Raw genomic sequence first — 12,634 nt, 5'->3', positions numbered from 1 at the left:
GGGGCTGGAGGAGCTGCCCAAAGGCTGGAGGAGTGTCCAGAGGGCTGCTGGAGCTGTCCCAAGGGCTGAGGCAACCCGAAGCCCCCAGGAGCCCCGAGCAGGGCTCGCTCGCAGCTGCTGTCACCGAGGCGCCTTCCTGACGCGCCCGCCCGGGCCGCCAAACACAGCCCCGTTCCAAGCCGGCCCCAAGTGACCAATCCGCTCCGCAGCCGGCCGCGGGCGGCCAATCGCGGCGCGGGCTGTTCACGCCATGCAAATGCGGAGCTGCGGGGCTCCGGCGGCCTCGGCACCCCGGCAGGTCGGGGAGCGCCCCGCGCCGCTGACTGGCAGCCGCAGGCGGGGCCCCGCGTGGAAGCGCAAAGCCGCTCGGCCAATGGGCTGCGCGCGGGGCGGGGCCTGCCGCTACTTAGAGTGTCCGCGCGGCCCGGGTCGCGCAGAGCGGAGCGCGAGCGCACAGGTGAAGCGCGGGGGCGAGCGGCACTTGGCAGGAGTTTGGGGCGGGGGCGCGCTGCCCCCCTCCCTGCTCCGGCCCCGTGTAAGCGGCTCCGGGCGGGCGGGCGGGCGCGGGCGGGGGCTCCCTCCCTCCCTGCCCCCGCGTCTCCCCTGACCCGGCTCTTGTCGCCCCTGCAGCCCCGGCGGTCGCGGCCCCCGTCATTGATGGGCAACCAACTGGACCGCATCACGCACCTGAGCTACAGCGAGCTGCCGACCGGCGACCCGTCGGGCATCGAGCAGGACGAGCTGCGGGTCGGCGTGGCGTACTTCTTCTCGGATGAGGAGGACGACCTGGACGAGCGCGGCCAGGCCGAGCAGTACGGCGTGAAGGGCTCGTCCGGCAGCCCCGGCGGGGCGGACAGCCCGAGCCGCGCCCGCCGCCGCCCGCCGCCGGCCGGGGCGCCGCGCCTGGCGCTCAGCGAGGCGCAGGTGTCCGCCTTCCGCGGCCAGGAATGCATCTTCGCCAAGGCGGGCGAGCTGAGCCTGTGCCCCGCCGCCGCCCTGCCCGCCGTGTGCCAGCCGGGCGACCTGCTGGAGCTGCTGGCGCTGAGGCCGGCCGAGCACCCGCCGCACTGGGCCGTCTACGTGGGCAGCGGGCACATCGTCCACCTGCACCAGGGCCAGATCCGCCAGGACAGCTTGTACGAGGCGGGCGCGGGCAGCGTGGGCCGCGTGGTGAATAGCTGGTACCGCTTCCGCCCGCTGGTGGCAGAGCTGGTGGTGCAGAACGCCTGCGGCCACCTGGGCCTCGAGAGCCACGAGATCTGCTGGACGAACTCGGAGAGCTTCGCCGCCTGGTGCCGCTTTGGCAAGCGGGAGTTCAAGGCGGGCGGGGAGCTGCAGGCGGCCGCCGGCCCCCAGCAGCCGCCCCCCTACTATCTCCAGGTCCACTTGGGCGAGAGCGAGGTGCACACGGTGCGGTTCCACAGCCTGGAGGATCTAATACGGGAGAAGCGCAGGCTCGACGCCAGCGGCAAACTGAGGGGCATCAAAGACCTGGCAATAGTGGATGGGAAAGAATAAGGAGCAGCAGCAACTGCTGCCTGCCTTTGCCCTGCACCTGCCTCAGGCAGAGGTGGGGGGGTGGGGAGCTGGACTGCCCCCTCCTGTCCGTGGGACCGTTGGAAACCAGGATCCATGGCGACATTCCAAAAAAAAACCAAACCAGCATCCTCACACCCATAGCCACTTTTTTTTGTTTGGCTTCTAATGACGTGACTAAGGACGACCCCTTGAGAGAGAGCGAAGAAAAGAGGGTGCGTGTGTGCGTGTCTCTGTGTGTGTGATGTGGGGGGAGGGAGGGGGCGGGGAAAGCAGTGTGCAAAGTGTGTGGACAAAGTGGCTCCTGTCCTGTTTTCAGCCATTAGCGCTAACAATAAAATTTCAAATTGCTTTTATTATTATTATGATTAATTTCATGGCTTTAATCCACAAGGAGGTTTAAACGTGGGGGGACAGTCGAGTTGCATCGTGTTAGAGTTGGTTAACCGGCTCTGCCTGTCGAGGAAACACACCCAGAATCTAATCTGCTAGTTGGCGAGGATGGCGGAGGGGTGGGGGGAGGCATTTGTGTTTTGTTTCTAAATGCTGTCCTTCTAGCTTGTAGTTTGTGAGGCCAAAATGAGGGCTGCAACTATAGCAAGGTATTTATCAGGCAGCAGTGCTTTAATCTCTCTTTCCGACTGGAATTGATCGTCAGTTTAAATATTTTGTTGTCTCTTTCTTTCTTTCTGTTTGCACTCCTCTCTCTCGGCTAGCTGTCATCACAATGCATTACATTTCTCCCACTCTCCATCCCTCTTTTGAAAACAAGAGTTAGCAAGCAGCTGTCTTAAGACTAAAGCCATTCTGCACAATTGCATAAGGAACATGGTGCATTCTGGAGAACTGTTTACACAGGCTTGATCTCTGGGCAATGCCTGTAGGATCTCCTGCCTGAGCTCCAGGTTTGCAGTGCATCCCCAGAGCTGCTGCATCGCTGCCGTGTCTCGCTGCACTCTACATCTTTTCATACACAGTAAGAAAATTCTGCAGGGAAGCAGAACTAGGTTTGAATTGTGCATGTTGAGGTTCTCCCCCCTCCCCCAGAATAATAGCAACTGTTTCTATGGCTCCAGTTCACCAAACTAGTAAACATAATGTGACCAAATTTTAACCTGCATTTAAAAAATCCAATAAACTAAAAACTAGTTTAGCTGCCATTTAGAAATCCAAAGCTACATAAATAGATGCCTTTTTGATGTGGTGCGATCAGTGTATTGTTTGTAGTTCAGATTCCCGTTCCATGTTCTTACATGCTGAGTTCTGTCTTGCAAAATCAGATCATTAAAATATCAGCTAGAATTCTTAAGTACATTGGGACATTCCTAAATTTGTCTATTATTCCTTTTTAAAATTTACCAATGTGCATACAATTTGTAATGACATAGTTGCATGTATAAATACCAGAAAGAATATGCATTTGATTTCTTTTTTATTTATTTTTTTATTCTCTCGCATCCAATAACAGATGGCAGAGTATAAATAATCCCCCTTTTGTGTATATACACTCTACCTTCTCAGAGCTACTGAATCATGGTTTCTTCTGTATTAAACAACATCATAAGCAACTTTGTTGCTAAATTACTTCATTTCAAAAAGCAAAGTACTTTTATTTCTGGACTGAAGTTATGAGGGTAGAGTGTATTTCATCAGAAGAAAAGTATCAGCACTTTTACACAAGACATCTGTTTTAAAAAACAAAGAGAGAGAGAAGAAAATGACAGTTCTAGAATTGAAGACCACCTAACTGGCTTTATTTCATGATATACTTGGCAAAATTTTATTTGGCAATAAAAGCGAGGGTGTCTTCCCTTCAAAGCCCCAAGGGTTACTACCACATTTTGTGAACATATTACCTCTGTTAATTGGTAAAGGCTAAGGGTTTTTTTTCAGTATCAAACAGTTCACTGAAGGGTTTCAAAGTCCAAGAAGATGCTTGTTAACACTTATAACATTTTTTTTTTTTATGTTCATTTTTAATAATGTTTATTGGCTGGTAACAGTGCCCTTGTCAATTAAAACAAGAGCAGAAGCTCTTGCATTGTATGGCATCTTAGATGGCTTTGAGTACACTAATAGTGCAAGTTGTTAAACTAATGTGGGGATTGTCGCTTTCTCACTGTGGCTGTGAAATGTGTGTTGGAGTAAGGGGACAAGGTAACTTGATGAAAGGTTTCACATTAATGGTAATGTTTCATTAGGCAGGTGGTCAGAACAGGGAAGGCATTATCAGGCAGCATTAGTGCCCAAAAGTGCCAGTTAGGATTGAGGCCCCATTGTGGTTGCTGCTACATGAAACCAGAGGAAGAGTCCCAGTATCCAGTGCACTTAAAATCTAAAGAGGCAAAACAATAAACAAAGGGTCAGTAGAGGAACTAGGAGCCTGTGCACAGCCAATTTAATTCCTCCTTTCTTTTTTTATTGGTGAGAAAGGAAAGGTTAGGGAGAAAGTCAGGGCCTGTCAGCACATACAGAACACTTAAGTAGGACCATACAGAAATAGAGAAAGTAATCAGTTGAACTGAGGGAATTCTTCCATATTTCACCTTTTTGTTCTGGAACTGGCATCTGTTTTCTTTTAAACTGCTCTGTGACCTCTAACTCTGTAAAGGGTAAAATCCTTAAGCAGCAGGGTGTCGCCTCAGTGTTTGGATCTGCAAAGTTGGCTGTGCTATTCTGTAGGATGTTAAAAAGCCTTACTTTTAAAATTCTCTTGGGCTTTCCTTGTAGCTTATCACTATGTCTGAGCAGTCATCTTTGGATTTTTCCTAAACAAACCACTTCTTCTGTAGGTAAAAAACCAAAACAAACACCCCCCCCGCCCCCAACAAAACAAAACCTCACCTTTCTTTAGCTAATTTAAGTGTTGGCAAGGACATTGTTGTAGTGGACGCAAGATATTAGGACAAAGAGTGTGTTTAATTACATGGGCCAAATATCAGTCTTTGGGGCAAAGACAAAGGGACTAGAGTATGTGTGTATATATATGTATATTCAAAAACCCCCAAATGGGGAGCCCCAGATGATGATTCTAACTTAGGTTCTGCATTAGAGGTGCTGGATCAGACCTATGGATCACCACTTATACCCAGCCCTCCTGCTTTTTCTTCCATCATAGTTTTAGTTGTGGGTTGTTGTATCAAGATTACAGGGCAAACAAACCCCATGGAAAGACTCCCACTGAATCTGAATCCAGCATTATTATTTAAGTACTGGCTAAAAACTATGGGCTTTGCATGAGCAATATTTCAGGAGTTATTTGAGAAGTCAGAAGGGTCTTCTGTGCATAGCAATATAGGAAGAGATGATAAAATGAGGGTACAAGAAGAAGATAGAGGTAAGGGAAATGCCTTAGTACAGTGGGAAGGTAGGTAAGAGTTGAGAGTAAAAATGTGAGTATGGGTTCAGATCCTTTCAGAGGAGACTGACGAATTTAAAGCATCAGATTGAAGGCAAGTGGGAGAAGTCAGTAGAAAGAAAGATGGGACCAATGTGGATGATTATCAGGCAAAGAAGGTGATTAGGTTATGCTTATCTTTTAGGATCAGTGATATGAAAGTTCATATTTCCATGTCCAAATTATTAACAAATTACATTATGTTTGTAGGATGTGTTCACAGTCCTCAATCAACTTGGGCAAAGTAAATATTTAATCGAGGAGTAATCAGTTGTTCTTGAAGTAAGCCCTACCATGCATCATATATGCAAATGTTCTGGGACAATTTGCAAATCCAGCTTTTGTTACATTGCAGGCTGGCCTTAAACTGGTATAGCAATATTCAGGGAACAACTTATTGGGGTCTGTTTGATTTCAGAAATTACTGTATTTGTCTCTCAAATGTGATTATTTGAATTAGCTACGAGTTACTTCAAAAAAGAAGAAACCAAAAAAACAAACAAACACCCCAACAACAAAGAAATGTTTTCTTTAAGCATGTAGAGGCTTTTCTCAAAAACTGTTTACTAGCACAGTCAGACTGCCAGTTACTGGCTACAAATGCAGATTGAGGAAAAGAAATTATAGCAAACCATATTTTGTTCCCATCAATTTTATTTTTCCAAGTTGGTCTCTATTTTTGCCCAATTATTGCTTTCTTAAATTAAACCTTTCATTGTATTTTTTTTATTTTTTTTTTTTTTTTTAGGCAATGTTCTGCTATTGAACTATATATGGAATTTACATTAAACTCAATAAGAGGAGATGGCTTTTAGTTTATGCTAAATATGCAGAGTCTTAATTTTACTGCCTCATTTAATTTTAGTGTCCTTCATATTCAGGTAAGTGATGTGCAGAAATCTATTGGAATTTATGGACCCCAGGATGTGATGTACTGAATATTCTCAACTCCCATCAAAGTCAGTGGGCGTGGAGGGTATCCAGAATCTTTCAGAAGTGCCCAGCATTTTGCAGGATCAAGTGTTTCAGTCACCTCCTCCCCACAACTCTTTGTCTGTTACTACAGAGGAGACATTGGGTTGGTATAGGTATGACAGATATTAATGCCAGTGCCAGACCTCAGTCATTGCTGCAGAAGATTCCTGTGGAATGGTTTGATAACTTTTTCTTTCCATAATTTTCTTTGACTGTTGCTAGACAGTTTATTCATAACTGTTTGTTTATGTTGTATAGAGAGTGCACTTAGTGCTTTCTAAAAGGTAAGAAAATAGAGTCCCTGCCCTCAAACTTGTTTGGAGGCATGCAGGAAATTACTGTAAGCACATATACTAACAGCATTTTAAAATAAAGACTTGATCCTGAATTGGGAGTAGACTGTGTCAGTAGCCTGTTACTCTGAGGTGGTTCTTACTGCAGAATTGGGACCTAAAGGATGATCTGTGGGCAGAACAAAGATTTAACAGCAGCATTAGGTTACATGACTCTCAGTGAGTGCATCTACATGAGATGTTTACTGTGGAGGTGGCTAATAACCAAAGTTTTGGTGTCTATACGTAAAGTTTTGGTGTCTACACCCTATTAGGCTGCAGGAAACTAATAAATGCCACTGTAGGCTAGTACGTGTAAACAAAAGCACTATCTTGTGATGGTGTTATTTAGTACAATGCACAACTTTATAGACGCTGATGTGGCTGGCTGAGCAATGAGGGTGCTTTAATGTGCAGCGTGCTTGCTGCTAGTCCCATGCTGGAGCATCCTCAAGCCCCAGCCAGGCCCTCTACAGCCCGCTGAACTGGGTCAGAACAGCCCTGGGCTGGCAAGCTGACCCCTGAGTTCCCTGCCAGCCTGGGCTGTTTCTATCCTGCTCAACATGCTGCGGTCCCAGTTGCACATGTAAACATGCAGCGCAAACTACATCAGGGTTTATTGCATTGCACTAATAACATGCATAAATGCACCCAGTGTTCATGACAAACCTCAACTTGACTTTGCTTTTTTTTTTTTCTGAAGGACTTTCCCTTGTCAATAAAACCTTACCATGAAATGAAATTTGCCATGCAAGAAAGCATATGTATTATCTAACAATTTGGTTAATTTGATATATAAGTTTTCACAAGCACTTTTTGAACAGCTTGCAAATAAAAAAACAGGGCATATGTCTAGTAGGGAGGGAAGACGCAACAAGTCCCATTTGGCTGTTACTAAAACTTCATGGAAATCCTGATATCAAAGGATTTGCTCCAGACTTACTCTGAAGTAAGTGCCAGCAGAATATCACCCAGTGTTGCTATTTTAAGAAGCAACTCTTGTACTTGCTCTTGTACTTTTTTTATTATTCACCTTGCAAAAGAATTTTAGTACAGCTAAAATAAATGTAAACCTACCTGATTAAGGTGAATGTTCTGAACTTATTGAATTGGCATATTGACAGTTATTGAATCAATGTTTTGTCTTGGGGAAAATAAACTATAATTAGCCCAATCATATTTCTGTTTTAACCAGGTAGTGAAGACATCTACACATGCATTAATGCACTGCAATTACAGTGCATTAATAACAGGTACTAATTGTGCTGTAATCAGTGCTACTGCACAGTAGTGCCAGCGCATGTGTTTTAAGTGATGTGAATGCGCAGTAGACTAGTTGTACTGTGTATTAGCATAGCTTTTGCCATGGTGTGCTAAAACACAGTAGAACTGGTCTACTGTGCTTCTAGTCTGTCATGTAGATGTGCCCACTAGTATGCATTTTATTTCCTTAAGTGTGTATATGAAATGATAACACTGTGATCAGTTCTACACTACCACCTCTGAACACTGCCTTTTCCTTTTTTTAGGGTCTTATCCTTTACATTCTTATGCATGTGCTGGACTTGTTTTATTGTTCTGATAAGTCAATCTGCATATAAACCAACCCCACATTTTCAGGCTTAATTTTAGGAAAAACAGTCTTTTCCCTAATGTAAACCCTTAACAACCAATAAAGAGCTTCAGCTGTTTTTACTCCTAGAGATACAACAGGAGAATCAAAAGATGAAGGAAAGGATCAAAAGGATTACATGCAGTAAAAAAGCTAAAATAAAAAAATACACTTCAAAATGAATTGACTCGATATTTTTATGGCATGAACAAAGAATACTGCAAGTACAAAAGTCAGGAGTGTTGGGGACCTGATTCTAGGTTGGCCCCATATTAGTCAAGTGCTGCAAGTGCACAAGTCAAGTGTATTTTTTTTTTTTATAGTTATACCGGAAATAAAAAGAATGAGTTATCAAAGCAAATTAATATAATATATATAATCTGAATATAGAATGATGGATGTAAGTAATAAAGACTTGCGTGTTTTCAGTCATTGCAGGATCTGACCCTATACACTATTTTAAATAAAGGAATAAAAACTCCCATAATTAAATATCTAAGGCGAACTTTTAAAAACTGGGACCTGCCCTGCTGTTGTCAGGAAACTTTCCCACAGAAGGCAGTAGGCGTATTGTGAGTAATGTCTATAAGACTGGCCTTAACAGCACTACTTAATTATTTGTCTATGCAAGTCTGGCATTTCACTAGGAACGATGGGAAATGCTTCTTCAAGTGACCCCTTTTCAGTGTGTGTGTGTGTGTGTGTCTGTCTGTCTGTCTGTCTGTCTGTAAGTAAAAGATGAATTTATTGGCTTGGTCTCTAGATGTGCTGGGTAGCCATATTTCCAGTTACTGCGGTGGATGGGAGCTTTGATGGAAATCAGGTCCTCTGTGTAGTTGGGGAGGGTGTGGGGGCAAAGCCTCAGATGTGCCAAACAAGAAATATAGATTTAAGCCTGAAATTCCATTCTTTCTCTCTTTTCTCTTAGGAGCATAGGGTACTCTAAGTGATAGTTAGCTATGCAGTCCCTGTAATACATAAAGTCACTCACCCCTTGGAAACCCATTCTTCTGCGTAGGCAAAACAGGGTGAGTAAAAATGGAGTGTATCAGCAGCATTATTTTGTTATGGTAAGTTTAAACGCTTGAACACAGAGTGGCACTGGTGATTTATATGATAACCCTTGTTTTAAAATCATATTTAAAGATTATCAGTTCATTGGTGTCATGTCAGGTGAAAGACCTCGGTACCTCAATACTTCTCCTTGCTGACTCAGAATGAAAGTAAAATCTGACTCTGATCTTGTATAAATTTCTAATAACTCCATTGAAGGGAATAGGTACATTGGTGTAAATCTATGTAAATGAAATAATCAGGCCCAAAGTTTATAGCTGGCATGGCACAATCACTGCTGTGGGTGGGGAACTGAAAAAAAACATGCAGCTTAAACTATTAAAAAAAAAAAAAAAAATTAAGAGTCAGATTATGGTACTCTTATTTGTAACTGGTCCTATTGATTTAAGTTGGAATGCTCCTGGTGTATCAATTCAGCCAGAGCAAGCCTGCCAAAATATGGTATTGAAGTAGAAAAGCTTTTATTCCCATATGCCCTTTCAGTCAGAGGAAAGCAATACAAATGAAAGAATGTTTGAAAGAAATATAAAAATGTAATTGTAAATATTTACACAGATATTAAATATTTAATTCTTTAAACTGTGTATCTCTCTATATAAATTCTATATATAGGATCTTCATTATTTTATTTATGTCAGTATAACTTGCAGTCACTTCCATGTGTACCTTGTGTGTGCAACAGATGGATGCCCAAGATTTTTCACTGACAGGATTTTAACACCATTCAAATATTTATTCTTCAGGATATGCCAGTCTTCTGACATCAAGAGAAGTGAATTAAATATGTGGTTTTTGACATATTGCTACTTACTGGAGGAAAAATATCAAGGAGCACTACACTTTGCAATAATGAAGTACCATTTTAGAATGAAATATGTTGCTGCTGACTTGTGTGTTTATAAATAAAAGAATGCTCTAGTAAAATATCCATCTATCCTTCTGTTCAGCATATTTTAAAAGGACAGTGGCAAGGGATTTTTCATAATTTAAATGTGGGGTTTTTCTTTTCCATTGCCACAAACCTTCCAAAGACTAATACTGAAATTAGCTGTGCTCCATTGTGTACATATGATAATGTTATTGTATAGCTGTTCCTAAGTAAAAGACCAGCTGGCCTTGATATTTCTGGACTTTTTAATAGGGTAAACTTGTCTTCTTTTTAAAGCAAAAAAGGGGATTTTTTTTAAGTGTTCATTATTGACCCAGCCTTCGCCAGTCAAATGAATCTGAGTAGACCAAGACCAACACTGACTGCTGGTGAACATCTTAGTTGGTATAAGGAGAAAATCAACCCTACTCCTTCTTTAAAGGCCAGTGAAAGGCCTTTAGGCTGCATCCAGACAAGAGCAAACATTTGGGTCCCTAGGGACAGCTAGTAGCAGGACATCCTGTGCCACTTCTAGCTGTCCCCTGGATCTCCAGGGATCAACCCCCCTTCCCTTCCCCCACCCCACTGCAAAGCAATATGGGAAACACCTGAATGTGCAGTATGTGACACTGTAGACAGGTCTGCAGTGCCATATACCACATGGTTGCACTTGTCTGGTTGCAGCCCAAGAGATTAAAAGGGGAGATTCACTTTGAGACACTTAAAATCCTTGAAGAAGATTCATCCACCATACGAAATAAGGTAGCACACAGTGTGCCATTGATGAGAAGTTTTTGTGTTGCTTAGCCCATGTGGTTATGGATCATCTACTTCGTCAACAGTTCCTATTCTTTTGTATATCCCTTTTCTCAGTGTTAGCAAGAGTTTAGTCTTGTTCCAGTTCTAAAGCTGATGGTGCTATGGAAGGAGGCCTTATATTTCTAGGATACAAATGAAGCTCTGTATGGCCATTCAACCTGTGATACCCACACCAAAGAAGTCACCACTGAATTTCCTGTTGCTTAGGGAGATTGTGGAAGAGACTACATGAGCACTTGTCTGAGATGATTTAGGGATAGCATATCCTGCATTAGTTTAGGGCTTTGGACTAGGGGACCCTTGAGTTCCATATCAGCACTATGATTCTAGCTTTCTGCTGCAGAGGACCTTTGAAGCTCAATTCCATTCCTACATGACTATCATATTTTCAGCCTGTGAGATAAAAATAGGCTTATTTCTCCTCCTGTTAAGTTTCCTTTATTGAAACAAATGTCTAGAAATGAAAAAAGATGCAGCTGGTTAAAAGGGATCATGTAATCAATCACCATGATATTGCTGATCTTTAAAAATCTCCCTTTTCTGTGTTAGCAAGAATTACTCTTTCTCCTTTGGTTGCAGATATAGCTTAATATGTAACATGAATGGAGATATTTTTAATACAGCATCATTTCATGTTCTTGATTGCACTTTATATAATTACCAAAATTTACTAAAATTACCCATTTCTTTGTGCCAAATTTTTGCTTCATCTTTGGAGCATTGTTATATGATCAGCTCAGCAGCCTACCTATCAAGCTTTCTGGATTAGTCCTACCAAACCAGTGCTGATTTTATTTCATTGCTTTTCCAGCAGGGTGCAGTCAATGGTCATTAATACTGAAATGTTCATTTTAATTAACCTACTGACTTGTATCAATTATGGCACCATATAACAGTGTCAAGTTCTGGGACCCTTACAAAGATTCAAGTACTTTGCTGACTCATTCTGGCAGCTGTATCACTTGGTCCTACTAGTTTCAGCAAAGAAATATAAAGGATATAATTTTCTTCCTTTCCTTCCTTCACTAAGGGAGTTAAGAAAAGACAGGGTGCATCTACACATGCCATTAACGTGACTGAATAAACTCTGGCACAATTTGAGCTGCCGTAAACTAATCCCGACATCACCTTCTACATGTACATTTAAGTGCAGTAATTTACTCCACCATTGCATAGCGTCTGACAGGACTATCCTATGCCAGAGTAAATTAATTGACTATTGCAGCATACATATAGACAGTGACAGTTTGCTGTGCAGTAAATTAGTCAATGCAGTAAAGCACACATGTAGACATACTCACAGACTACATCTAGATGAGATGTTAACTGCGCTGTAGTCTAATAACACTGTTCAGTAGCATGCCAGGCAGAACTCATGCTAATATGCTACTGTATGGTAATACTGAGCTATTGTGCAAACCCATATGTCAGTGCTACAGTGCAGTAGTGCCAGTTACTGTGCATTGATTTAGAATTTGGTTATGCAAGTAGTAAACTTAATGCACAATAGCTACATCCCATTAATGAATGTGCAGACATGCCTAAAGAGATATATAGTGAATTGAGAGAGTAATTTTAGGGTTTCTAATTCATTACCTGCTAATAACTTGTTTCAGTTCACAGCAGTGTCTGACATCCAGTTAAGTTCTTTATTTTGCTGCTCAATATTAATAAATATTCAAGTGCTTAGAGTGCACCTGATACCTGTACAATAAAGAAATGCATAATTGTTATCTTCAGGTTTTGAGGTTTCAGACCTATCTTTGAGCTTTTAATAGCTGTACTGAAAATAAAATTTAAAATAATTCAGCATGGAAGTAGGTGGGAGAATGAATGTGGAGGCAAAAATGACTTTATATCTATCTATAAATTACAGTATATTCTTGGTCTCTTAAACCAGGTACCAGGCTCATTGGGATGTCCATCTGCAAGAACCAGGGTAGTAAGTGACCCTTTAAAAAAGGCATTATCCCAATGCAGATATTTTACATGAAACAAATAATGATACCGTTTCTCATTTG

At 42.7% G+C, this 12,634-nt stretch overlaps 1 protein-coding gene across 4 annotated transcripts; it reads left to right on the top strand.

Annotated features, from left to right (window-relative positions):
- Positions 1-338: 338 nt before the first annotated feature.
- LRATD1 (LRAT domain containing 1) lies at positions 339-9,663 on the top strand. 4 transcript variants are annotated; one of them, XR_016440160.1, is made up of 3 exons: positions 339-457; positions 631-1,751; positions 5,815-9,663. XR_016440160.1 is itself a non-coding variant. In XM_090031896.1 (2 exons), exons 1-2 carry the CDS (start codon positions 374-376, stop codon positions 1,516-1,518), a joined length of 972 nt encoding a protein of 323 aa, XP_089888022.1. In that variant the 5' UTR covers positions 339-373; the 3' UTR covers positions 1,519-5,678. The 4 variants fall into 4 exon arrangements, 2 of the variants coding, with proteins under 2 accessions (XP_089888022.1, XP_089888039.1); XR_016440161.1 differs by having other exon boundaries at positions 8,781-9,654; XM_090031896.1 differs by lacking the exon at positions 5,815-9,663 and having other exon boundaries at positions 631-5,678.
- Positions 9,664-12,634: the final 2,971 nt, after the last annotated feature.

This window comes from Crocodylus siamensis, chromosome 1, assembly GCF_052110815.1.
Source record: "Crocodylus siamensis isolate JL-2025a chromosome 1, ASM5211081v1, whole genome shotgun sequence".
NCBI lineage: Eukaryota > Metazoa > Chordata > Crocodylia > Crocodylidae > Crocodylus > Crocodylus siamensis.
The sequence above is the reverse complement of the archived record's forward strand: the minus strand, read 5'-3'. Positions and strand labels throughout refer to the sequence as shown.